At 39.2% G+C, this 26,130-nt stretch overlaps 1 protein-coding gene across 7 annotated transcripts in view; it reads right to left on the reverse strand.

Moving 5' to 3' along the window:
- PTPRZ1 (protein tyrosine phosphatase receptor type Z1) overlaps window positions 1-26,130 on the reverse strand; it is a 141,922-nt gene that overhangs the window by 93,810 nt on the left and 21,982 nt on the right. For all 7 annotated transcript variants that reach the window (XM_061372981.1, XM_061372983.1, XM_061372984.1 and 4 more), the window contains exon 2: window positions 15,239-15,304. In XM_061372981.1, the coding sequence (XP_061228965.1) occupies window positions 15,239-15,304 (66 nt within the window). The remainder of the gene's footprint in view (window positions 1-15,238; window positions 15,305-26,130) is intronic.

The raw sequence follows: 26,130 nt of genomic DNA on the forward strand, positions 1-26,130 counted from the left end.
CTGAAAATTGTAATTATAATTGTGCTAAATAGATCAGTAAATACTCCAATTGGTTACCACAGTATGGAACAAACCAGTACATTCACTTGTTTAGTAAATACAAGAGCAGGAGAAAAATAGTAAGCTGCAGTAAATGGCAGGTACTAAACTCTGTGCATGCAGTTTCTCAGTTCTACTAATTACACCTACTCATGGCATGATGTGTGAAAACATGCCATCACAAAGAGGTCCAGTATAGCATGTGGGAGAAACTGCTGACCCTGAGAACTGGAGTAGTAGAAATGGTATGAAATTCAACAACACAATTTGTAAAACCATATATTCAGCAACTACTAGTGGGAGGTTTTGTTACTAATGAGAATCTCACCATAGCAAAAACATGGGGGAGGAAAAGAATCAGACCATGTCTGACAGTCTCAGAGGACTGTAAACAGACAGTATGATGGAGAGGCAAGTGATTGAAAGGCAAGTGTGTTCTGAAGCTGTAACCAAGCAACTCCTAGTAAAGATAGGAAGTATCAATGTCTCCGCACAAAGTCCTGGGGAGAGTTCATCTGCGATAAGTGCAAGAGATGCTGGTAATCTATGCTGAAGGCAAAAGAATTTTAGCTGAACCAGGGGTGAGCAAAAAAATCTTGTGCAGTAACCAAAAGGGGACAAGAGCTTAGACAATTTTGGTTTAATTAAAAAAAAACAAACAAACACCAAAAACAAAACAGAGAGGGATACCAATGCAGGTAAATATTTGCAATAGAAAAGAATTCTCAGAAAAACAAACAAATTAATTCTACTAAAAGACTCAGATGACCTTAATGGTTTGTTCAGTTAGCTTGGAAATCCAGGTAAGTTTTAAAAGTCAGGAGTGAGTTTCTGAGATAGCCTCTCAGTGGAACTATGACTTAAAATAACACAACCACTTTTAAAACAGAGTTCAGTTGCTTTTGCACAAGATGTAGATGGCATGACTGTTTGTAGCAGCAGGATGTTGGGATTTGGGAAGTTCATATCTGGTCCCAGTAAGAAAAACCTGAAAAGTTTAATGAAAGGAACTTAATCACACTGGAAAAACCTACCAACTTCATTCACAAGGGCTAAAGCTGTGCAACTGGGAGAAGAATATTTTATTTCCATGAAACATTTATCAAGAGGACAGACCAAAGTACACTGTAGCTCGGAGCTCTTCTCTGTATGATCACTGAATCTGATACTATGTATTTCCAGTCTAACTATTTCTTGAAGATAATGCAACCAATTTAATCTGAAACAAGTGACTGGAACAGAACTTACTGGTAGCATTATCTGGAACAAAGGCATTTTTTCATGTTTATGTTTGAAATCTGTTTAGAAGTGAATTACATATTTTAGCAACAATACTGTGACACAGTTGCATGGCATTTCAAAGTGAGTTTTTAAATCTCTTGGAGTTTTAAACAGGATTTTGTTATTTCAGCTACAAATCTATCTACAGGTTGCTAGCTATAAACCTGAGGTTTAAAAAAACAGTGTTCTCTGATGGCTGGATGCACGTTGTACTTCATTTGTTTTGACTTTCACACCAGGAAACCGTACCAAAGAAAAGCTTTCTTTGCTAGTAACAATGTTTCAGATTGAATAATATATTATGAGGAAATAGAAACCACCTTCAAATCTTTGTATAGAAGGTAGTTAATGAATACAGCACAATATAAATCTCACTGTTCCTCATCACCATTTACATTTCCGAGCCAGTTTATATGCATAACTTGTACCACATCTATAGATATACCAACACTCTCATAAACGGAGGTACAAAGAAAATTGATGGGTTTTATGGTACCAAACTGGGGACAATTTTATACAGAACATTCACCAAAAAGCACCTTTCATTATGTTCTATTTAACTGTGATACAGCAGGTAAGTGCCTTCCCTTATGGCATGTTCCTATAGAGGTGCAGTGGGTGTGCTGGTTCCTGTGAACCCTTGCAGGCATGCTAGCTGAGCGCACCATGGTAACCACGCTGGAGAGCGTCCCTGACATTTAGGAAAAGGCAGCTGGGAGAGACTGCAAGATAGTCCAGGAAACAGCCAGCTCTTTCTCCATTAGTTACTTGGGAGGAGGAAGACTTTAGCCTGGAAACACAGGAGAGAAAGTAGCAAACTGACAGTTACTTTGTGCAGCCATTAATGAATGTCACGGAGAAGTAAGCAACAAAACCCTGTATGATCACTTGACAGTGGGAAAAAGAAGAATTTGATAATGCAAAGGGGAAACAAGTCATAGCTGCACCATAAGAGGTGAAATAAAAAAATATGACAAAAAGTGTCAAATGGAAAAGGTAGGAAGGCCTCTCTTGCGAAAGGGATGGAGGAAGAAAACACAGGAAGTCATCCAAAAAACCTCTCCTTAGAGCATGCTCCACAGCTTCTCTAGACAAAATAAATTATTTCAAAGGGAACTTCAGATATGTGATTACGCCACTTCAACAGATTATCACTGGTTCCATTTATGCAGAGGAAAAGAAGTATTGCTATCATTCTGAACAGATACACATGGTATGGTCACATTAGGACTGGCAAGTGTACAGATATCTTCTTGGAGGTCAAATGTGTTGGTAAAGATTAGTTATGATCATGTACAGGATCTGTTTGAAGTGGGTACTTACAGCTGAAGAAAATGAATGTTTGCAATATTTAAAGTATTACAGTATCACAGTATCACAGTATGTTAGAGATTGGAAGGGACCTCAAAAGATCATCTAGTCCAATCCCCCTGCCGGAGCAGGAACACCTAGATAAGGTTACACAGGAACGTGTCCAGGCGGGTTTTGAATGTCTCCAAAGAAGGAGATTCCACAACCTCCCTGGGCAGCCTGTTCCAGTGTTCCGTCACCCTCACTGAGAAGAAGTTTCTTCTCAGGTTTAAGTGGAACCTCTTGTGCTCCAATTTGTACCCATTACCCCTCGTCCTTTCCTTTCCTTTGTCCTTTTTTTCCTTGTATTTACCCCCTCTGCAAGAAAACATGTTACATGTTGTCTATTGCCTGTTTGTCCTGTTCGCCTTCAATCTGTTCTGGATATTCTGAAAGCACGTAAAATACAAATTAAAGAGGGAATGTGCTAGTGCTCCCATTTAGACAGCTCTGTCCCCACATGCCACAGTCCCAGCTCTATTGCAAAGTTAGTTTTCAAAAGGATGCCTTTGAATAATAATAATTTTAAGAATCTGTTTGTGATTTTTCCCTGACTGCACTCCAGCCACAAATATTTTTTCTCTGAAAACTGACAGAAAAAATATAGCTGGAAAAGTAAAATGAGATTGATCATGCTGTACTGCGTTATACACAAAGCGGTTGAAACATGTATGAGCCGCAGAAAATCTTCCTTATTCTGAAACAGGAGAAAAACATTTATAAAACGTTGACTCAGTATTCCTAAATACTCCGATAACAGTATTTTTTTCATTTTTTTCCCTTTCAGTTACTCAGGCTTTTTGTTGGTGTGTGTTTGCTTTTGCCATTAACTCAGGAAAAATAATTGTTTGCAGTCTATGATCACGCACCCAAACCCTGAACGGACTCCTTAAGCAGCTAAGAGAATACCAGAAGTTTGACAACAAATCTGCAAGTCCTTACATGTGAACAATTCTCCTTTCTCTTTTCCAGCATTCAGCACACTGTCCCTCTCTTTGCTTCTCCATTTTTAATATCTTCATTTTCTTAACTGCCTTTTAAAAATGTCTCTGTCTCTGTTTAGCACAATTTTCATCAGGTAAAGCTCACTGACAGAGAAGGCCTTCACAGAGAAACACTACATTCAGAGGAAAACAGCTTAGCTCTTAAATGCAGCATCTATGACAAAGGATGAAAGTAGACAGTCAATTATTTCTGTGGCTCCTAAAATAAGATCAATGCCAGGCAATATCAGATCAAGCTATAATTTAATTTCTCATAAAGAAACCTCTTGGAAGAGAGCAGAAAGATTGCTACAGGCCAGATACGGAGTTTGTTGCAAGCAAACTGATAAAGCCTAGCAAGAACTAGCTAAATATGCATGCAGGTAGGTGCCTTGACCTGGCTTTTCACAGAAAGGATTTTGTGCACCTTTCACAGCTGAAACAGATGCCTGGAACAGAACTTCAGTGATAATGGAGGGAGCGGTTGAGCTGATCCACTGGTAAAGCTAGCGGATGTACACTGCCACAGTCACTGTCCTGTGCACTGCTACAAATTAACAGCTATAGACTGACAGCTTTCAGCAAGACTTCCTCCACAAGAATTGATGACTTTCAATGTGGAAGAGTGGTTTTATATGCATCACAACTGTAAAAAAAAGGCAAAGGGAGGAAAGACTGAAATTCAAGGCCAAGTGCAGGGGCACAGAGCCTTAATTTGGATTATATACTTTCTTCGGGACCTAAGAAGCTTTTTGACTTGCCCACCACTTCTTCAGGGTGGGGTATAAAGCTTGATACACTGGTAGAGAAACAGAACACAGGCTTCTTCAGGAAAACTCCCTAGAGTGTATCATCTCTGCACTGGAAATAATAAACTGTATAACACTCCTGTATAATTCAGGTTTCTTAGAACTGTGCTAATCTGCCAATACAAACCATGATACTGCATGAAGAACAACTGTATATAAATAAGCACCACACATCATAAATAAACATAATAAATAAACACCACACACTATTCCTCAGAAACTCTTGACAGAAAGTATTCTGTGTACAAACAAAAATCATTTCTACCCCTTGCTAATTTATCTTCTTTACTGTGAATTACTACCACTTACAGCAAGCCTACAGACCAAACTAGCTATGCTGCAAACTGGGCTGGCTCCAACATGCAGATGAATATATGAAAAAGCTTATTTTTACCTCTGAAATTAGAAGGTGACATGCTTTACATGTGATAGGGGCAGAACCATGGAACTGAAAGAGACATTTCTACAAGTTAATTTTAGAAAGGTCAGATTTTTCTGTGTTTTACGGTTTTTCGTTTCAATTTTTTTGTTTTCCAAAAAGCTCTGATTCATCCAAAACAGAACTGCTGATGGGTTTCCCTTCTTTATCAAACTGAAAAGTTCAGAAAAAATACTATTTTGTGGGGAAAAAAAGTCATATTGTTGCATTTGAAAATGGAATTTCAAAGTACAGCATGAAAATGTGGTTTGAGTTCATTTGCAGTAATTTACAATAACTCAGCATTCAAAATTTCAAAATTGAAGTCACATGTACTGCCCCTCCTATGCTCTGTTTGCCTAAGTCAGGTGCACTTGCAAAATACCAAGTGTGTATCCATCACTGAGACTGATGTTGATGTGGCTTCAGACGCACCTGAGACTAGATGAAGAGCTTTCTCCTGTTGAAGGGGGCATCACACTAATGTCCCTTCTTTCTCAGGATCTTTCCTTCTTCCTTTCATCTTCCTCCTCCTCTCTGAAATTTTAGCCACTCTGACTTGTCTAACCATGCTTTTACCATGCCTTTTGAGGGCTGTTTTAACCCTTACTGATCCATACAAAAAAAGGTTTATTTTCTATTGAATTAATGAGTTACAGCAAGGTTGTGAATGGCTTCAAATTTGGGAATACCTTACAGAGAATTAGATTGCCCTTACTCCAGTATATTAGCAAACTGGCTACCAAAGTCATTGTGATTTTAATACATTAAGAAAAAAATTAAAACCAATAACAAACAAACAAAAAAAACCCAACCAAAAACCAACCAAACAAAAAACCACAAAAAAATAAAACTCAAAAAAACCCCAAAGAACACCCAAAAACGTTATGAACAAAGTAGAATAGCCTTGAAGTAAAAATGTTCCTAAAAAAGCCCTGAACAAATAGGCTATAACAGGTGACTAAAGCAAGGCTGTCTGTAAACATAAGGAATGGGACAATATTTGCTGGCCTTTAAACTTCACAAATCCATAAATCACACTGATACGGAGGTGAAGATGATCTCAAAGCAATCATCTGCACATTTTGTAAGCAAATATTCCTCAAGAATATATCCTTCCCACTGCAGCACAGATTTAACACAATTGTAAATGAGAAAACATTCAGTTGTATATACATGAGGATATTTTTATTCCTGTTTTGAAGGTCAAAGAGGCTTAACGAGAGACTGTAGTCTACTATGAGATATCCACAATCTGTTTTTTTTCATTTCACTTTGGTGCATTCCCAAAGACAGCATTCCTAAAAAAGCCTTTTATTTCAAAACACATTTACTTAATGGGTAGTCTCTGCATTTTTCTGGCCCCAGGCCAGACCTTACCAAAACAGCAGTGTCACTTCACACTTTGGTTTCTATACTTCAGAAACCATCCCTCCTGCATTTAAATAATCTAGCCGATGATCAGAATAAGACGCTGTGCAGTTTCTGAAAATCACCCCTCTTGTTGCCTTTGTTTATAGCACTACAGGAGTAAAATGGGGGAACAGGTCTTACTAGAGTTCCTTACCAGTAAACTCTGACTTTAAATCTTAAGTCTTTACTGAAAGAAAAATGCTATAATTTTACCACTGATGAGCCAAATATGAATACCAATGTGTGGTTCTTCATACCTGTCCTACAACCACTGAACTTTTCAAAGTCCGTGAATATGTGATCCAATTCTCTTACCTCCTCCCTAAAAATTCCCTGCAACAGTTTTCCAGTCAGTTTGTCTTACAGAATGGTTTGGCTCAGAAGCAAACTTCAAGATCATCCAGTTCCAATCCCCTGACATGGGCAGGGTCACCTTCCACTAGACCAGGTTGCTCCAAGCCCCGTCCAACCTGGCCTTGAACACTGCCAAGGATGGGGCAGCCACAACTTCTCTCGGCAACCTGTGCCAGGCCCTCTGTCTTATTGAAGAATTTCTTCCTAATATAGAATCATAGAATTATAGAAAAGTTAAGGTTGGAAAGGACCTTAAGACCATCAAGTTCCAGCCCCCGTTCCATGGGCAGAAACACCAGACACTAAAACATATCCCTCAAGGGTTCGTCCATCCTGGCCTTGAACACTGCCAGGGATGGAGCATTCACAACCTCCCTGGGTAACCTCTTCCAATGTCTCACCACCCTAACAGGAAAGAATTTCTTCTGTACATCCAATCTAAACTTCCCCTGCTTAAGTTTGAACTCATTACCCCTTTTCCTATCACTACAGTCCCTACTGAAGAGTCCCTCCCCAGCATCCCTATAGGCCCCCTTCAGATACTGGAAGGCTGCTATGAGGTCTCCACGCAGCTTCTCTTCTCCAGGCTGAACAGTACCAACTTTCTCAGCCTGTCTTCATATGGGAGGTGCTCCAGTCCCCCCGTGGCCCTTCTCTAGACTTGTTCCAAAAGTTCCATCTCCTTTTTTATGTTGAGGACACCAGAACTGCACACAATACTCCAAGTGAGGTCTCACAAGAGCAGAGTAGAGGGGCAGGATCACCTCCTTCGACCTGCTGGTCACGCTCCTTTTGATGCAACCCAGGATACCGTTGGCTTTCTGGGCTGCAAGCGAACACTGCTGGCTCATGTTCATTTTCTCATCTACCAGCACCCCCAAGTCCTTCTCCACAGGGCTGCTCTGAATCTCATCTCTGCCCAACCTGTAGCTGTGCCTGGGATTGCTCCAACCCAGGCGTAGGACTTTGCACTTGGCATGCTTAAACTTCATGAGGTTGGCATCAGCCCACCTCACAAGCGTGTCAAGGTCCCTCTGGATGGCATTCCTTCCCTCCAGCGTATCAACCGAACCACACAGCTTGGTGTCATCGGCAAACTTGCTGAGGGTGCACTCAATCCCACTGTCCATGTCAGCCATGAAAATGTTAAACAAGACCGGTCCCAACACCGATACCTGAGGGGCACCACTCATTACTGGTCTCCAGCCGGACATTGAGCCATTGACCACAACTCTGCTTGTGGCCATCCAGCCAGTTCTTTATCCACTTAGTGGTCCACCTATCAGATTGATGTCTCTCCAATTTAGAGACAAGAATGTCGTGTGGGACAGGGTTGAACGTTTTACACAAGTCCAGGTAGATGACATCAACTGCTCTACCCGTGTCCATTAGTTCTGTAGCCCCATCATAGAAGGCCACAAATTGGTCAGGCAGGATTTCCCCTTGGTGAAGCCATGCTGGCTGTCACCAAGCACCTGGTTGTTTTTCATGTGCCTTAGCATGCCTTCCAGGAGAATCTGCTCCAAGATTTTGCCAGGCACGGAAATGAGACTGGCTGGTCTGTAGTTGCCCAGGTCATCCAATTTCCCCTTCTTGAAAATGGGGGTTATATTTCTCTTTTTCCAGTCATCAGGAACTTCACCTGACTGCCATGAGTTCTCAAATATGATGGCCAGCAGCTTAGCAACTTCATTTGCCAGCTCCTTCAGTCCCCGCAGATGGATTTCATGAGGACCCATGGACTTGTGCACATTCAGAGTTTTAAGATGGTCTCGAACCATTTCCTCTCCTACAGTGGGCCCAAGGTCCTCATTCTCACAGTCCCTGTGTCTGCCTTCCAAGACTTGGGTGGTGTGGTCAGAGCATTTGCCAGTGAAGACCGAGGCAAAGAAGTCATTAAGAACCTCAGCCATCTCCAAATCCTGTGTAGTCAGTTCTCCTGAGGGGGTCTACGTTGTTCCTAGTCTGGTTTTTAATTGCTACGTACGTGTAGAATCCCTTCCTGTTATCTTTCACATCCCTGGCCAAGTTTAATTCTAACTGGGCCTTAGCTTTCATAACCTGGTCCCTAGCATCCCAGAAAACATCCCTGTACTCTTCCCAGGCCACTTGTCCTTGCTTCCACTTTTTATAAGCCTGTCTTTTCATTTTAATTTTCCTCAGCAGCTCCTTATCCATCCAAGGAGGTCTCCTGGCCCTCCTGCTGCACTTCCTTCTAGCTGGGATACAACACTCCTGAGCTTGTAGGAGGTGATCCTTGAATATCAACCAGCAGTCTTGGGCCCCCCTGCCCTCTAGGGCTATATCCCATGGAACCTTACTAAGCAGGTTCCTGAAGAGGGCAAAGTCTGCTCCTTTGAAGTCCAGGGCAGTGAGTTTGCTGCACGCTCTTCTCAGTGTCCTAAGGATCTCAAATTCGACCATCTTGTGGTTGCTGCATCCAAGGCTGCCCTGGTGTGTCATATTTCCAACAAATATCTGATAGTATATGTCATGGTTTGATATCTATATAACTAATACCTGATACTATTTCCTAATATCTGATATTGTAAGTTAATTTTTACATTTCTGTACGCTGGGCATTCAACACTGGGTATCTGGAGAAATGAAACTGATTGAATGAAAGCTAAATAAATTGCACTTTTCTGCTTGTTACCTTCTAATGCTCAGAAATCCGACCTCCTGATTGTAAAAAAGGATGTTTGAAACCAACTACTCCAAACCTTATCACTTCATATGAACTCAAAATTCATACATATACTGAATAGATAACTTACTTGTGTTGAATAACATTCTCTATGGTGTTGATTCAGTACACTGAGATATCTTAAAAGGAAACCTTATGGCCAACCTGCTATCACGTAGCTTCCCACTTGAGGACACCTTGTCTCTTCGATGTAAACAGATGCATAACACTGTAATTTCTATTTCTGAATCATCAGCCTTCCCAAAGCTGTAATAATGTAATGGCCTTTTTAATGAGTGAGACTGTGAATTTAGTGAGAAAACACTGGAACCATGAGTGACTGTGATCTGGGGGATGTAAATACATGTAATGAACTATCATGCTACAAAAGTTATGACTGCCTCTGAAGCATAAGATCTACTAAAAAAGGCTCTCTACTGAGCTATTTCTTACGCTGCATGCTTCACAGAAGGAACCCACATGACCCAAGAGTATAGGTTTTTCTTTATTACTCACAACTGATGCAGCGCATCAGTCTTGATTATACTTGGTGAATATAAAACACAAAGTGATTTATTTCACAGGAGGCGATAAAAAGACCATCTCACAGAGTTATGTTGATAATGCCATGGTAGTTAGCTAGCAAGAAAAAAAAGTTGAACTTAATTTTGTATGCATCATCTCCCCAGAATATCATTTTATCCAGTCAGTGAAGGCAGGAGGTTTCATCAGCTTCTGGCCAGGGCTCTCTTGGAGACATTTCAGTTTGGTCTGTTGGAACTGTCCATTAAATCAGTTCATCAGCTAGCTCCCGGATCTCACCTCCAGCAGACTCCTGCTGTTGCCTCCTGCACTCCCACACAGCCCAGTTGTCAGGATTTGGCTCATGAAATGGCTCTTCTACCATGCATTGCACCTGGCCTGCAATGGATAGGACCCAAACCTCTACCCTTTAGCTCCCTTTGCCCCCCTCCTGGAGCTATTTCATAAGGAGCATGCATGGGGTGGCCACGCTCACAACACTCTTCATGACAGCTTCTCCACTGCAGCTGCTGGGCAGAAAGCAACACCTCAATGCCTGCCCTTGTCCATCTTCCCAGGAGATGGCTGCTGAACACAGGGCAAGAATGAGGGGAGAGGCTGAAACTTCCCATTTTACCTGTGAAAAATTGTGGGGTAATAGAAGCAGCAGACAAGTTACAGATTAAGTAGAACTAGCTGCTAATGTTAAACTAATTCTCTTGAGCTGCAGCGGAGATGGTAGTGCAGATTCTTGCTCAGTTTTTCAGCTGAGTGAAAAGCAAAATACCCCTGTTAATTATTATGGATCTAACCAACGACTTAATTATTATGGATCTAACCAACAACCTACTTCTCCATAAACTTTATGAGCAGTGACTGCAGCAGAATTTCCTCAGTACTGAAAGACGACAGAACATTTGGAATTAAAACATTAGATCTTGTTTGGGCAAGAAAGAGAATTATGTTTTCTCAGTACCACTGAAAATAAGGCCATTTTCATTTTCTCAGCCAAACTATAGGCACCAACATTTGAAGCCATCACTGCAAATTTCCAGGACTTGGGGTAGCAAAACCAGCCTTTCAAATGAGAACTGAGGCTTTGTCACTGTAGCAATAGTAATGGGGAAAGATAAACTAAGGTGATATCTCCAGAGGGTGTTAAATCAAACGAAGCCAACAAGCCATTATGTTTAGTCATTGTTACTGTGGAAAGTGTTGATGTAAGGGCCACAAGAGCCTCATCAATTTACTGCCAAGTTTTAGTACTGAGATACCCTAGATCTTAAAAATTATCTGAAAAGATCATAATTATCCTGATGGACAATGAGTTGTGTGTGAGTCAGCAGTGTGCCCTTGCAGCCAGGAAGGCAAAGAACATACTGAGCTACCTTAGCAAGATTGCAGCCAGCAGGACAAGGGAAGTGACTGTTTTCTTCTACTGGACACTAGTGAGGTGGCATCCAGAATGCAGAGCCCAATTTTGACTTCTTCCTCAACCCAACATGAGATATATTTTAACAAACTAAAGGCTATTGAGATGATCAGGACATCGGACTACATCACGTACAAGGAGACAGACGCTGAGGCACCTGAGTTTGCCGAGGCTGGGGACAAAAAGGGGAATTTAGCTAAAGTCTACTGATATGTAAAGGCAATCTACAGAGCATTGCACAGAGAAAGGGCAAGAGGCAATGGTCACAAGCTGCAGTAAGGGATAGTGCAGTGGATAAATGAAAAAAGTTCTTCAGTGACAGTGGAACATGCTGCCCAGGCTGCAACATCTCCCTCCTTGGGGATTTTCAATGTTCTGCTGGACAAGGTCTGAGCAACCTGCTTCACCTCTGAAGTTCACTCTGATTTGAGCAGGGGGTTGGACAGGATGATCTCCAATGGCCCTTCAAATCTAAATTATTCTGTGATTCATGATGCTTCCCTACAGAGAAAAAGGAAATATGACTCATGTTCTGCTTGCAAATAACAGAATTGTTCTTTGAATACCCAGAGAATCAACAGTTTATATTAAAATCACCCTTTCCTCAAGATTAGAGTTGCCAATGTTTATAAGGCAATTATGTATCAGCATATCACATAAGGAATGGCAGTACAAATTGAACTTAATACTCCTGAATGAGTAGACAAAGAACACTGAACTGGCTGTGCTATTCATTTACACGGAATTCCTGGAAGATTATTTAGAATTTCCTGCTTCTAACAGAATTAAGCTGTTCTCCCTCCTCTCCCTGCCAAGAGTAAACACCCAACAAAACGAAAAAAAAAAAAAAAAGGCTTCTTTGTGGTATAATTTGATAATTCTACATATGAGCATTCAGATTTGGAGTTTTCATGGACTACTGTCAACCAGCCATGTTGGAAAAACCCAACCAAACAAGAGAAAACAGCATTGTATCATCCCTTCTGGCAAAAACAGTGCAGGTAAACAAAGCATCAATAAAAATTAACCTTTCACTTCTATGACAGAGGAATAATTGAAGCTCACACTTCCCACTTTACGGTTTGAAATAATCTGTGATTGTCTAACCTTAGTGCACAGCTAAATAATTTCTGAATGATTGTTGGTCATCAATTAGTGTGTAAGTGATTTGAGGAAAAGAACTCTCTTAGCACACTTGTTTTTCTACAACAAAAAAAGGTTGGATTCACTTTTAGTTAATATTGAGATACAGAAAATATTCATTATATTATCAAATTTTTGTTTATATCACTGTTTTAAGGAAAAATATGACGAAGGTTTGTTAAAATGAAATAATTTTGCTGATAAACTAGCTTTAGGAGCCACTTATTCCTGGGAAAAAAAAGGGTGCGTCTGTAATGAGCATTTTCACCTTCCATGTCTTTAACACTGCATTTGTTTATGTAAATATATGCAAAGTTAGGACACAAAAAAAATATAGATTCTTGCTTCCAAAAGCTGGATTTGTCTATGGCTTAAAGCAGAGCCCTTAGAAGTACTATAAAATGTTTCCAGTTACATTTACACATTCATTAGACATTACCTGAGGGTCAAAATCTGATGACTCACATTAAATTACAGTATGTGAAATTGCTTTATTATGAAACTCCACCTTCAGAAACTATATGGTTTCAGCAGCTAAGATCCAAGTTATTTCTCTTGTTCCATTTTATGTTCATCTCACACCATACAAGGAGCATATTGACCCACTGTGGGTAATGGATCTGAAACTTTTAATTCAGTATAAAGAAGTACATCTGCCCAAACTCGAATTAGCTTATCAAGCCACTTAGATTTTTCTTAGTTATAATGGATTAAACTCTATGGTTGCAGGATCCCCAGGCCCACTAGTAACACTTCACTAGCACACAGAGTCTAATTTTTCAGGTCTTTCAGTAGGCAGGTTATAAAACAGAAGACTGTAACAGGTGTCTGGGGAAAGGCTGTACTGACAAAGCATTGGTAACCCATTCAGAAATGTACATGTTGGTCTGTGCCTCAAAACCATAAGTCTGAGCTAGGTATAGCAGTTATATGTACAGTACTCGATATCACTTGCCACAGGGATAAAACAATGAGATTAAAATAGACAAAATATTATAAGTTAATGAGATCAAAATCAATATGCCTCAGCCTCTAGACTTCTGCGTCTCCAACACAATGCTGAAATTTGTGATTTTTCTTCCCGTTCAGGAAGACTGTCCTTTTTTAAGTGAAAGCTGGATTTGTATATTCCCTTTACATAGAATAGAATATTAAAAAAAAAAAAAACCAAAACCAACCCGCATTATATCAACCCTCAGTCAATTGCCTGGTACTTCACGAAAGCAAGTACAACACCAAGTATCTGCTTTACATGCAGCTCCCCTCCAAAAGCTTTGAAAATCCATGTTCAACCAGGTGTGGAGCCAGCTGTGTTATGAGTGCTGGGGGCACATGGGGGCACAAGGAGCCCATGTGGCAGAGGGTCCTGTGAGGCAGCAGGAGCAGGGGTAGGATGCTGCTGGGACAGGGAGCACAGTGCTGAACAGGGCTCCTCTCAAATTCAGCCACCCCATGCACCACATGCACCTGACTATACAGGTCTTGGATGGGGAGGAAGACTTTGCCAGTGGCATCACTGGGGCAAGGCATAGGAACTGAAATGATTACATGAAGGTATCTATCTCACATGTTAAGGGAGAGAACCAACAGGTACGGATCCCCTCGCTTGCAGAATCTCTGCTATTTTGCCATCCAAAATACCCAGCAAACATAACCTGTGGCTGCTGCAGCAGCTGCACAGCAGGGTGTGTGCTCTTTCAGTCTAGGGAAGAGCTCAATCCTCCAATATCCTACGCAAACCCCATACTCTATTGTTTAAAGTAAACTCATAAATTGCCCTCTGGTTACCTGTAATCCTGGAGGCTTATCCCTGCATTCCTCTGACTGCAATATTTAAAAATGTATGGATTTTGAACATGAAATATTGTACTGATTGAGCTTACACTTGAATTTTGCAGTACAATCTGTGTAAGTGGGAGTTTTCATTATAAATTTCATTTTGAAGGGCTTATGACTAGCCTGTTTCAATTCCCTCTAGGCTCAAAAATTGTTAGATATGTTTTACCCTGGAAGATAAAAGCTATCATCAAAATGAGAAAGTGAGAGAGAGAAAAAGAATGGTGTAACTTCCTTTAACTACAGGAAAATATTCTGAACCAAATATATGAAAGACTGAAATTTGACAGTGCTTATTTCTTTTCATTAATCAGTGATTTTTGAAACAGTAACTTAAATCACTAAAAATGTAAGAGTCTATGCATATCCTCAGGAAGTTCTTACATTCTATGTAAAATATGCCTATAGCTTAGGACTAAATTACCTTTTCAGTATTACTGAAAGGGGCTTGACTTTTACAGGAGAATCTAGGAGGCTATTTGCGTATTTCCCATAGTACTTCTGTGATGAGGCAAAGGTCTTGCAGAGCCCAAATGACCGATTTTTTAGGACAATCAGGATGTAACCTGTAAAGGATGCTCAGGTTCTCATCTCAGAAGTGCAGAAAATCATATGCAATATACGGATATGTTTCTACCAACGTAATGTGCTGTGCCTCGTTTCAGCTTTTCTTTCAGTTTTTCAAACTTGCCAGAACAGTAATATTCAGATTATAAATGAGCACCTATTAATTTATTGGCCAAGCCTTCATCAAATAAGCGTGTCTCAGGTTAAGGTTTTAAAGACACGGACCTTCTCAGATGTAACTAACTTATAAAGTTCCTGTAATTTTTCAGATTCCATTTCCTACATTTTAGCAATTGTTTAGGCATATGGTAAGTAATATATGGATATAACAGGCTCTTTCAGTTATAACAATGAATATGAAGATGTCAAAGTGGATTAAGTTCTTCAGTAGACAGTTTTGCTTACCTGTGTATGACCAATCAATCTCTTCAATCAATTTCCGCTGTTGTCTATAGTATCCATACACCAAATCTGCAAAATAGACATGAATTTGCAATATAAATACCGGACCCCAAAAGAAACTTGAAATGTCAATAACACCACCACCACCCCGACAAGAACATCACTGTTTTACTGCTTAATTAGCTACTTTGTCCTTATCTTGCCCCTCAAATGGCAAGTATTGTTTAAACAGAATATAAATACCATCAATGTCGTAGCATATAAAACACATAAAGAAAATGGAAATGATTTTCAGTTTACCCTTTCTTCCTCTCCCCTTTTCCTCTTTCTCCCGCTTTCCCCTCCTCCACATTTCACTAAAACCATGCTTTCCCTGTTAAAATTAATGCAACTCTCTCTTGAAGAAACCATATTCTGTGATATCCTTTAGAAAGAACAGATCTAGATTACTTGGAAATCATGCAAGCTAAACTTTTGCTTCAGTGTGCACAGGACTTCACATACTTTATCTAACTTGGTACGACTGATGCCATTTAAAGATAGTGAACAAAATACTCTAAAATGTCATTTCACTGTATACGATCAGCAATATTACAGCTGAAGTATGTGAAGTTATTTGGATCTCCATAAAGTTTATGGAGAGAGAAGTCTAGACATTAGATACTTTTTAATGACATTATACTTCTCTAGAGAGAAATATCTAACTGTATAAATACTCATTGATTTATTCTGACCACTGAATAACCTTCACTGTTATCCTTCTTATGCCAGTACAACTCTAGCTACACAACTATTGATGCGTGCAAATGGATGACTATGCCCCCTTATTAATATATGTAAATTGCAGCTATAGGTTTTGTGAGACTGTCATTTTGAGAGTCATAAAGTTAACCAGCTTCATAAAATACTCTTCTAGAGAGTACAATATAACCTGTTCAAGAAATAATTGCATATGAGTAAGTAAGTTGAGCACACATATGAATTGCTTCTTTGAGAAAGCACCATAGCATTCAGCTTGCATTCTACAATAAACACAAATTTAATGAAACAGTTTCATAGCATCCATTTCTTTTTCTTTAATACAGAGCACTACATAGTTCTGATTACAGGATGGCAAATCATAATTGCTGTTTGCAAGGTTAGAAATATTGTGCCTTGTAATGACTTTCCGCTACCTCTCTGAAGGCCATGTGTTTTAATAACTTCACCAGGGCTTCTGCTTTCTCCATGAAATTGTGATTGCCCTTAAATGTGTTTCTCTTTCCTTTCTCCCTTCCCACCTAAAAGCCCACTTGCAACACTTCACAACTAACACTCATGACTAAGACTTTTACAAAAAGATCAAACCTCACATGTAAGTAATGGCACTGAAAAAGGATTTACATGCACCAGCACTGCCCTTGGATCACATTTTCAAGTCAATGTGCATTGTGCCTCCTTCTTTAATTAATTATGTAAAAGAAAGCTGTTGAAGTTCTGATTCACAGGTGTTAGTTGGTGTCTCCAGTTTCCTCCTTTATCCATTGTCCTCCTAATTGTTACTTCAAACAATCAGTTGAGCATTCATATGCTAACTAAGCAGGGTTTGGGCGTGAGAGCGTCCCACCACTTTTTAAATTCCACATGGAGGTCTGACGGACAAGGAGTGATAGCTTCAATGAACAAGAAAAAAGGGGCAAGGTTCACTTTTTTGGTGCATTACACACTTATAGACCCAGTAAATCTTATGGAAAGTCTTTATAAATGACCGGAGACATTAGGAGTTCATACACCTTCTTTTCTCTGCTATTCACCTATTGTGCTGCCACAGCCTGTCCCAGAACACTCACAGCTATATGCCTTTCCACATCTGCAGGGATTGTAAGTGGTTTTGGTCTTGCCTCTTTCCATTACTAATATGTGGCAAAATTGGGGAAGGAAAGCAAATTTCCTTTGGTGAAAGAAGAAACTGAAGAATCATAGACAGTGCTGGTGTCTCTTCCCGTGAACTACTTGTGTAAACTGCCCTGGCAAAACAGAACCATACATCCTATAAAGTGTTTTTGTGTAAACTGTCAGTGTTTGACCAGATAACAAAGTAGAGGCCAGCTGGAAGGAAATTATCTTTTTCTTCTACAATTTTATTTTACTTAAGAGTTAACAAATTGCCACCCATTTTACTCATGGTTTATGAAAGCAAAATACTGCTGTTAAAATACTGTATTTAAATTCTTTACATTTAATTTAAATTAATATAGGAATAAAGAGAACATCACCAAAGAGAAGGCAAAACCAATGTCAGATTTGTGGGTTTATATGTAAATCTGTGATACTGATACTTAATCAGCTTGACAGTCAGAATGACTCCTGTGACACTGACATCTACAGTTAGTGCCCAAAATATTTCGAATTTTACTGCTTGAGGTGCTGCTTTATGAAGAAAAAATCCTTAATGTTCTTTTCTGATCCCGGGAAGCTGTTGAGCCTGTTTCCATAGATTGCATATTTATTCATAGAACAAGGCAGCTCAGTTGTGGGATGATAATTGAAACAGTTATATGGTTATCTTTCTATCCCTGTCAAGGAGACATGCAGGATATCATTAAATGCATTTTACTCACTTTTTCTATGCTTCTTCAAAGCCAGAGTTTTCTGTATGAGGCTGTTTCCTTTCATATTCTGTCTGAACAGTGACCACCCCAGTGCCCAAAGCCCATGAAGCCAGGAATAATGGTGGCAAACGCTCTTCTGCTCATGAGGGGTAGCTAGACCAACTGATTTGTAGCTCACCTTGTCTCATGTTCAGCCGTTGGAACAGAGAAGATGGGCTTCTGGTTAAAGCATAGTTATGGTAATAATAAGTTCTTGCAGATATTTCTCCTGTTTAAAACCAAAAATAACCAGGTTTTCTTTCTCCTGACATGAGTCTGACATTCTTTTTATACATCCAGGCCTTGGCTGAGTTGCTTTTGATTTATTGATGTGAATGAAACATTCTTATCCTCAATGTGTATTTATTCATATGGAAAAGTAAAAAATTAATAGCTTTCATGATTAACAGAAAAATGTACCTGTGAGGGAGACCCTCTTGATTTGGCACTCTGTGCCAGGGAAATGAGTCAGAGAAGTGAAAATGGGAGTTTGAACCTTGGAATTCTGTTGGAGAAAATCCTCTCAGAGATGCTCAGGCAACAAGCCCCAAGTATCCATCAGAGGCCTTTCTAAACATCTGTAAAAAGGGTATTCTGAGGTATTCTGAGGACAGCACCAAGACACAAGGTATGTTTGAGGATGCTGCAATCAGCATGATGCTTTGCTAGATATGATACAAACTCAGGTGTAATCTGGCACTGCAATTTCTACCAGCATGCTATAATTTTACCAGCCCCTTCTGCTTGTCCTTTTTGACACAGCAGCATCAACAGACACCAGCTGCTACACTCAAGAGTTGAAAAGGACAACCTCCTTATCATTTTACCTTCACTCGGCTGAACTGAGCAACCATTTATGAGATTTTGACATCAGAATGACTGGAATTGGAACACAGTAACATCTGCATTTATGAGATTTTTTATAACAGGGCACTGATGTTCTGCATGTACAGTATGGGTAAACACCATTAACTACACATTTAGACTGCCAACACAGTTTGGTCCTGGGAAACCAGGTGTCACTTGGTATTTTCCTCCTGTAGTAAAATCAAATCTGGGAGCAAAGTGAATAGATACTAAAGGCATAAGCATTCATTTAGCGTAAGTGGATAACCAGCAATGTTATTACAGTTATGGAGATAAAGGCTGTGTTGGTACTAAAACTGATTGCAATTTCAATTCACATAGGCAGGATTCACACTGTTGATCTTAGGCCAAGGAAGAGGACAGGAGCTCTTGGGATGCCGGTGAGGATGTGAGCAATCATTGAAAATATGTGATCATTTTCTCTTTGAGAAATACAGAAGTCTTTGTTTTAAACAATTTGTGTCTCGTGAGATCTCTCCTCTATGTACACTCAAATTACTAACTCTCTGCAGCAACTGGAAGCTGTGAATACCACAAACTTACACAGGTTTTGGAAGATTTTAAAAATCTGTGAAGGAGAGAGCCACAGACACCTCTTAAACACAGTGACACCACTTTTGGCTCACTAAGTCCACTGATAAAACTGGGAGGATGATAGTGGGAAACAATCATTGCACATTTGCCCTGTTTTAATGCACTTGCCTAGGCATTTGCTATTTGAAAGAGACAGGTCAACAGACAAGTGGCATGAACTAGCAAAGTGGATTTAGAATTTTTATCCACATACATATTGTGCTTGACCAGACACTCATCAAACTGCTTAGAAGGATGAAAGACTACTTTTACCTAGTTTCAGGTATTCTGTCACACAAACTGACCCAACTCCATGGAAAGCTACCAAGATGTACCAGTTCTGTAATGGGATCTATAAAATCCTTAAAACCACAAAAATGCTTAAATAACCCACCTCTAAACTTCATACGTTCTTTCTCCTGAAAGTCAATGTGTCAAAATCCTTTTGTCAAGATGGGGCTGAGATTGTGTAGAGAAATTTATAAATCTTTTTTTACCCACAGTTCCTTGTGTGTAGCAATATTTTAGGCGTTGCTACATATTTGGGTATCTATAGCCAGTTCCCTTCATTATGCTTGAGTGTAGGATGCTCATTCCAATACAGATGAAAAAGTGTGACTTTCCCTGCACTAAATATAAAGCTAAAACAAAACTCCTTTTACAGTTTGACAATTGCTGTGATATATTTACTGAAGCAAATTGGTTTAAATCTGTTGAAAAAAAAACAAAACAAAACAAAACCCAAACAAAACAGAACCAAACAAACTAACAAAATAAAAAAGCCAAAAAACCCCACCACCAAAAAAAAAAACCCCAAAACCACACAACCCACCAAACAGACTGATTGGATGCATTTAAAAGCAATTATCAGTAAGCAGCAGAGTAGCGGCACTCCTAACTTTAACCTGTCAGAACTTTACAGCGAATAGTGCCATGAATTAAAAAGATAATCCCTGCAGTATTAGCTAAGGTTTATTAATCACATTTAATCATAATTTTCTAATGCATTTGTATATGCAAAAGCAGCAAGGACCCCAGTGTGACCAATTATGTTCTACCCCTGTTGGAATTTTAAATGCCTTTTACATTTAAATGCTCCTGAAATTCTTAAGCAGCCTGTGGAAAGTGGGAGGGATCTCAGGACTGGGCTTTTTCCGATGTGGGGAATGTTCTAATCTATGTAAATTACCTAATTCCACCTTCCCCCTGACTACAGCCAAAGTAGTAGGAAGTGCTAGTTGGAAAGGTTATTAAAAATCTTTACTATGCTCCCCCAGTGCTTCTCTGCTTGTTAATAATATTAACATCTACAGACCAGTAAAACTGTACAGCTTTGGTAATATCTAAAACTCTTGAGAATAGACCTTATGCAAGTCATCTCAAAGGAACATTTACTGAAATAAATGCTTTTTAGCACAGCAGGGGCTGTGAAGTCAAGCTGTTAGAAACTTTCTCTTTTGTGAACTATTTCAGTAGTTAAAATCATCTTGTGCACCCTAATGAACAGGCTTAGACTGAATTCTATGAAGGTGTTGGTGGGGGGGATATTGAAAGAAATATATTCTCTAAAGGAGGAAGTCTTTAATTATTAAGTATTTTCCTTTCCCATTTATTTGATGCTGGAATTGTAAATTCTACTCAACTATTATCCCTCCAGTCATGTTACAGTAAGTTTCCTGAAAGGTGGCTCTCTTGATAGTATTACCTTCTTTTGCTTCAGGGAAGTATTTACTTGAAATGTCCTGGTGAAATCCTTTTTTCAACTACAAATGGGAAGACAGAGGAGCCGCTCTGGATGATTTTTGTATAAGTATTCATACCAGTCTGGGGATTATACCACATATCTTTTATAAAACCATACCAAAAACATTCTGCTCCCTTGAGAAAGCTCTACACTCAACATCAAGACTGAAAACTTCCAAGGCTCATCATGGACATCTGATATCAACTGCACATCTACAAAAACACATCTCTATTTGATAAAAAATATATCAACATAATGCAAACAATACAACAAAAAGCTGGTAAACAAATGTAGAACCTGACATGTCTAGATGTATGCATATTGTGAGAATTTCTCAAAAAGGGTATATAAATATAATCACATACATACTGCAATTTCTTATGATTGTATCATGCTATAAATCTGACGTTTACTCCTTTAGCCACTTCCTTATTGCAACCAATTACATAATCATATATTTGGAAAAGAAACAGAAATGTCTCATGATTGCTAGAGACAACAGACAAAAATGCTACAAACACTGGCACCCTAAAAACACAAACTAAAGGCAAAACAAAGACACTTAATGTGTTGATTTGTTTGGTGGTTTTAAGTAGTAATTTTATTTTTACTAGAATACAGCAGAATTATTAAACTGGCATAAGGTTGATCTTAGATAAAATAATCAGGATAATTACAATTACTGTTAAATTTATTCATGCTACTGTATTTCAAAATACACTGAGGTGAGGAACCAAAATCTACGCTCACTCCTTTCCCATAGCTTCACTGATCCTGGGAACACACATTCATGTGGTCACTTGTGTTTTCTTCCCCTCCACTTAGGTTCCCTTCAGGAAGAGCACAGGGCAGTACCTCCCTCCTGTTCCATCTGCCTTTTGGGTGCTTTTGAAGAGGAGCTGCCATGTAGATTGACATCTCCACAGGGCAGAGGAAGGAAGCAAAGGAAACAAATGGAATTTTCAAGCCAGCAGGATATAGTGAAAAGGAAAACTGGTGTCACTAATGCCTTACATGGAGCTTAACACTACAAATGTGTGTTTTAACATGTTCTGACAAGGTTTAACTTTGAAAGGGTGCCTGAAAGGTGACTAGGTTGCTTTTTTTTTTTTTTTTATTTAGAAGCATATTTTAGATATAAAATAAGCTCTAAGATGCTCTACAGTATCCAGATGTAGAAACTCTCAACAAATTCTAAAGCACAATTTTAAGCATTTGTGAGACTTTCAGGTTAAGAACTGGGCTATCTGAGGAGTCAGAAATGATTCTTCAGTATTTTCAGGGCTTGAGTAACTTTGTACTTGAGGGTCTATCGTCTGTGTAAGTTTTGCTTTTCAGTCTGACTCCTGCTGCTTAACATTACAGAGGTCACTGGAAAACTCACTGTTGAATAGGTCAAACCACAACTCTCGACTCTAAGTAGTTTACTACTAACAGAGATTTCACCCCAACGTATTTGGAATGCACATGGAATTTAATTTTTATGGCACAACCTAGAACCAGAAATGACTGGACAAGAGGTACATGGAGGTGATGGATTATTGTAGCTAACTGCAGCAATATTAACACTTGAGATGTTTTCTCCATAAAATTAAAAAATAATTATAAAAAATAAAATGAGGCCATACCAATTTAAAATCTGGTTTTGTCACATTTTCTGTTTTATCTTTTTATTCTCTCCAGTACGTTGTTATCTATGCTGTATCTACAATTTGATGCAAATTCTGCCTCATGTTTTTGTATGTCCAAAACTACCATGAGGGAAACAAAGTCCCATCCTAGTCCTGTCCCACATCACCCACAAAACTGTAACTTCATAGACAGTTTTGGAATTCAGATGCTAGCAATACTTGGAAGTGGAGACTCAGGTGTTTTAATTACATATTTTGCATTATCTATGTAGTCTTGTATGTTCATTTGTATTTAATCAATATGCTCTTCATTCTGGAGGAGGGGGAGGTGAATCTGCCTGGGAAGCTATATGAGGTTTACGGGAATGCAAACAACACAAACCCACTGCACAGGCATACATCCCTCACCTGCCCATCCTCCTTGTGCCTAACTCATGAACATTTTACATAACAGTAATAGGAAACAGAATACAACTTCATGATTTCAGAAAAAAAAACAAAACCCAAACCCACAGCATTGTTTTGTTATTCCGTATTCTTTCAGTTCTAAAACCTGTTGAATTCTGTCAGCAGACATAAACCTCGTTAAGCAATATTTGACCCAAAATGTGTAAATAATAGCCCTGTAAGATGATAGATACATGGTTTAGTCAATCATTGTAAATGTGAAATTTCACCTTACTACAATAACCATTTCCCCATATAATCCACCTCTCACTAAGGCACTGAAAAGCCTTTTCCCAGGTCTCACGTGGTGGTGGCACTCCATGAAAAGCCTTAATTTGTGCACTGAACCACAAAATGGAGGTTCTGACCTCTCGTTACTTACAATCCTATACTGAGTGTATAACACAGTTTGAACTGAGAATCTCATTGCAGGAATCCTACGTTAGGATTAGTTCAATACAACTGAAAGTTCATATATTGCAGCAGTCAGCTGTCAACACCCAATAACCAACTGCAAATTGACTGTGACTTTCTAACAGTAAGAAATTAAATCTTTGAAACAAAAATCAGGAAGCCTGAGAATGTCATTATGATTCACAGGCAGACTTTTACTACAAACTAAACACTGCAAAATGAAGAAATTAAATGCCTCTTACCTAACTTAAAATTTGCGTTCCATTAATTTCAATGACTCATTTACCAAGATTAAATTATTTTATTGTCAATTAATGAAGTAATTAATTGCTTTGCCAATTAACAGCAACCAGAATAAGGGGTAAACATTATCTAAAACTGTATCTCGAGTTAATGGCTTGAACATGCTTAAATCTTCTGAGTAGGTTTCAATGCATGTAAAGTGACTTATGAATTTAGACTAGGACTAATAAAGTCATTCCCACACTGAGAATTCAGCTGCCATACTCTGTTCTGGTTTGGATCTTAACTTCCAACAGAGCTAAAGGGTTTGGGCTCTTAAGTGATAAAGAATTTCTAGAAAGAGATTTTAACACTGAACTTCTATTGCAAGCTCTCAAATCCCTCAAAGCCCTTGATAAAGAGACACCTTCCCTGGGTCTAGGTGTGGAGCACTAAAGCCCTGGGTAAAGGCATTAATTAGCAGCCTGTGAAGTGCGTGTGCGCTTGTCTCCCCCTCTCTTATGAATATTTATATAAAGGTTTTATGGTATGGGGAAAAACTTCAATAGACTGGATTCAGAGTGTCTTCTGTGAATATTCGTTGGGCACGTAATTAGGACGCTTTGTCCTAGAGCTATTTAGACACTTATGCCATTGTGCTAGGGAGGAAGCCTGACTTACACATCATGCCTAGTAATGCAAAGTTATGAATAGGGGATGGCCTGGAAGTTTACATATAGACTTAGAAGAAGCTCTCTCACTGCCTGTTTTCTTATGAATGCTTCCAATTAAGGGTGCTGGCCCAAACAGAAAATGAACAGAGTGCTAAAACTCTCTTCCTTGAGTGAGCAAGAAGGGTTTAAACTTCTAGGCCATTGAAAACACATGGGGAAAATAAAACTGGAGAGGAACATAGAACTGACTCTATACCAGAGCAAAGTCTGAGCCCTTATACATAAAAATATGGCTACACCACAAAGTCTAGCAAAGAAAAGTAAACTAAATTCTTATCAGGCAGCACAGTGTAACAAACCAGTAAGATTTCAATGACCATATGCAAAATGTCCAAATGGCCCAACAGGACAAAGCTTAGAGAAACAATGCAGATGCAGATCTGAAAAGTAGCTCCTGAACAGAAACAAGCAGAGGCCATTCCTGAGAAACTCGTGTAACATGCACAGCAGACAGGTCACCTAGAGAACAGCAGATGAACCACTAAACAGTGATGACTGCAATGCAAGTTGTAATTCAAGGGACAGCAAGGGTGCCAAGTTAGTACACTGACACCAACATTTAGCAAATAAAATGCACAAGTTTTTAAAAGATCCCCAAAAGAAAATATTTCCAGTTTCGATAGAAATGACACTTTTTAGAAGTCTTCAAAATATCTACTGATTTTCCAGAACACAGTTAGTTAAATTCAAAGATTCAAGAGGGTATGCCGAAATACTGTGATCCACTGATGTTTCAGTTATTTAGATTGGGTTTCGAGGAAGTTCAGAAAGATGTAACAAGCAAGGCAAATGTGGACAATGCTGAAAGATTCAGCTTTGCTCCATCTGTTCAACTTCAGCTTTTGCTACATCTGTTCATCTTTGACAGAAAAAAAAAAAAAAGGAAAAAAAAGAAAAAAAAAAGGGGAAAAAAAGGGGGGGGAGAAGGGGCACTGAAAACTACTAAAATACTTTTACTTTGTTGGGTTTTCAATTCATTGCATAAGGTGATAGAAGAGACCAGGGCTAAATCAAGTTCTTCACTCAGTGTATAGCTGGAGCCCAAGGAGAAATTAGAAATGATGAAGAAAACATTATTGCACCTTAACACAAATCATCAGTGTGGTTTCATCTGGAAAACTGGATTTGTGCTGGTCTTGCCCTCTCAGAAACAATTAAGCAGAACATGGGTGAGAGGGACCACTGATGAAAGGGCCATGGAACAGTTCCAAATAAAGGGAGATGGAAAGAAAAGGTTAAGAATGCTTATTTTGGGAAGAAAACAAATACAAAGACTAACGAATGTTGCTAAGATGAAGACTGAGAACTTTTGTTCCTCCTCTCGCTAGAACAAGGACACCCGGAGGCATTATGAGAAATCTGACAGTAAGAAAACCAGTGAAAGAATACATTTTTTTCACATCTAGGCAATTATCACTGCAAGAAATCACTGAGGCTAACAGCTAAATGAAGACTGAAACAGGTGTAAAGATATCAAGTGTATTTGGAATTATCACAATACATTTATAAAGGCACCTATCACACATGAGATGTGAGAAAAGACTTGGGAAGCATCTCACTTCTACCTGCTGTGGGACTTCATGCCTGTTATTCTGAAGCATCTGCACTGGCCTCTGTCAGACAATACTGAATT

Source organism: Neopsephotus bourkii, unplaced genomic scaffold (genome assembly GCF_033783945.1).
Source record: "Neopsephotus bourkii isolate Nb327-2 ecotype Australia unplaced genomic scaffold, CSIRO-AGI_Nbou_v1 NB_1624, whole genome shotgun sequence".
Classification (NCBI taxonomy): Eukaryota; Metazoa; Chordata; class Aves; order Psittaciformes; family Psittacidae; genus Neopsephotus; species Neopsephotus bourkii.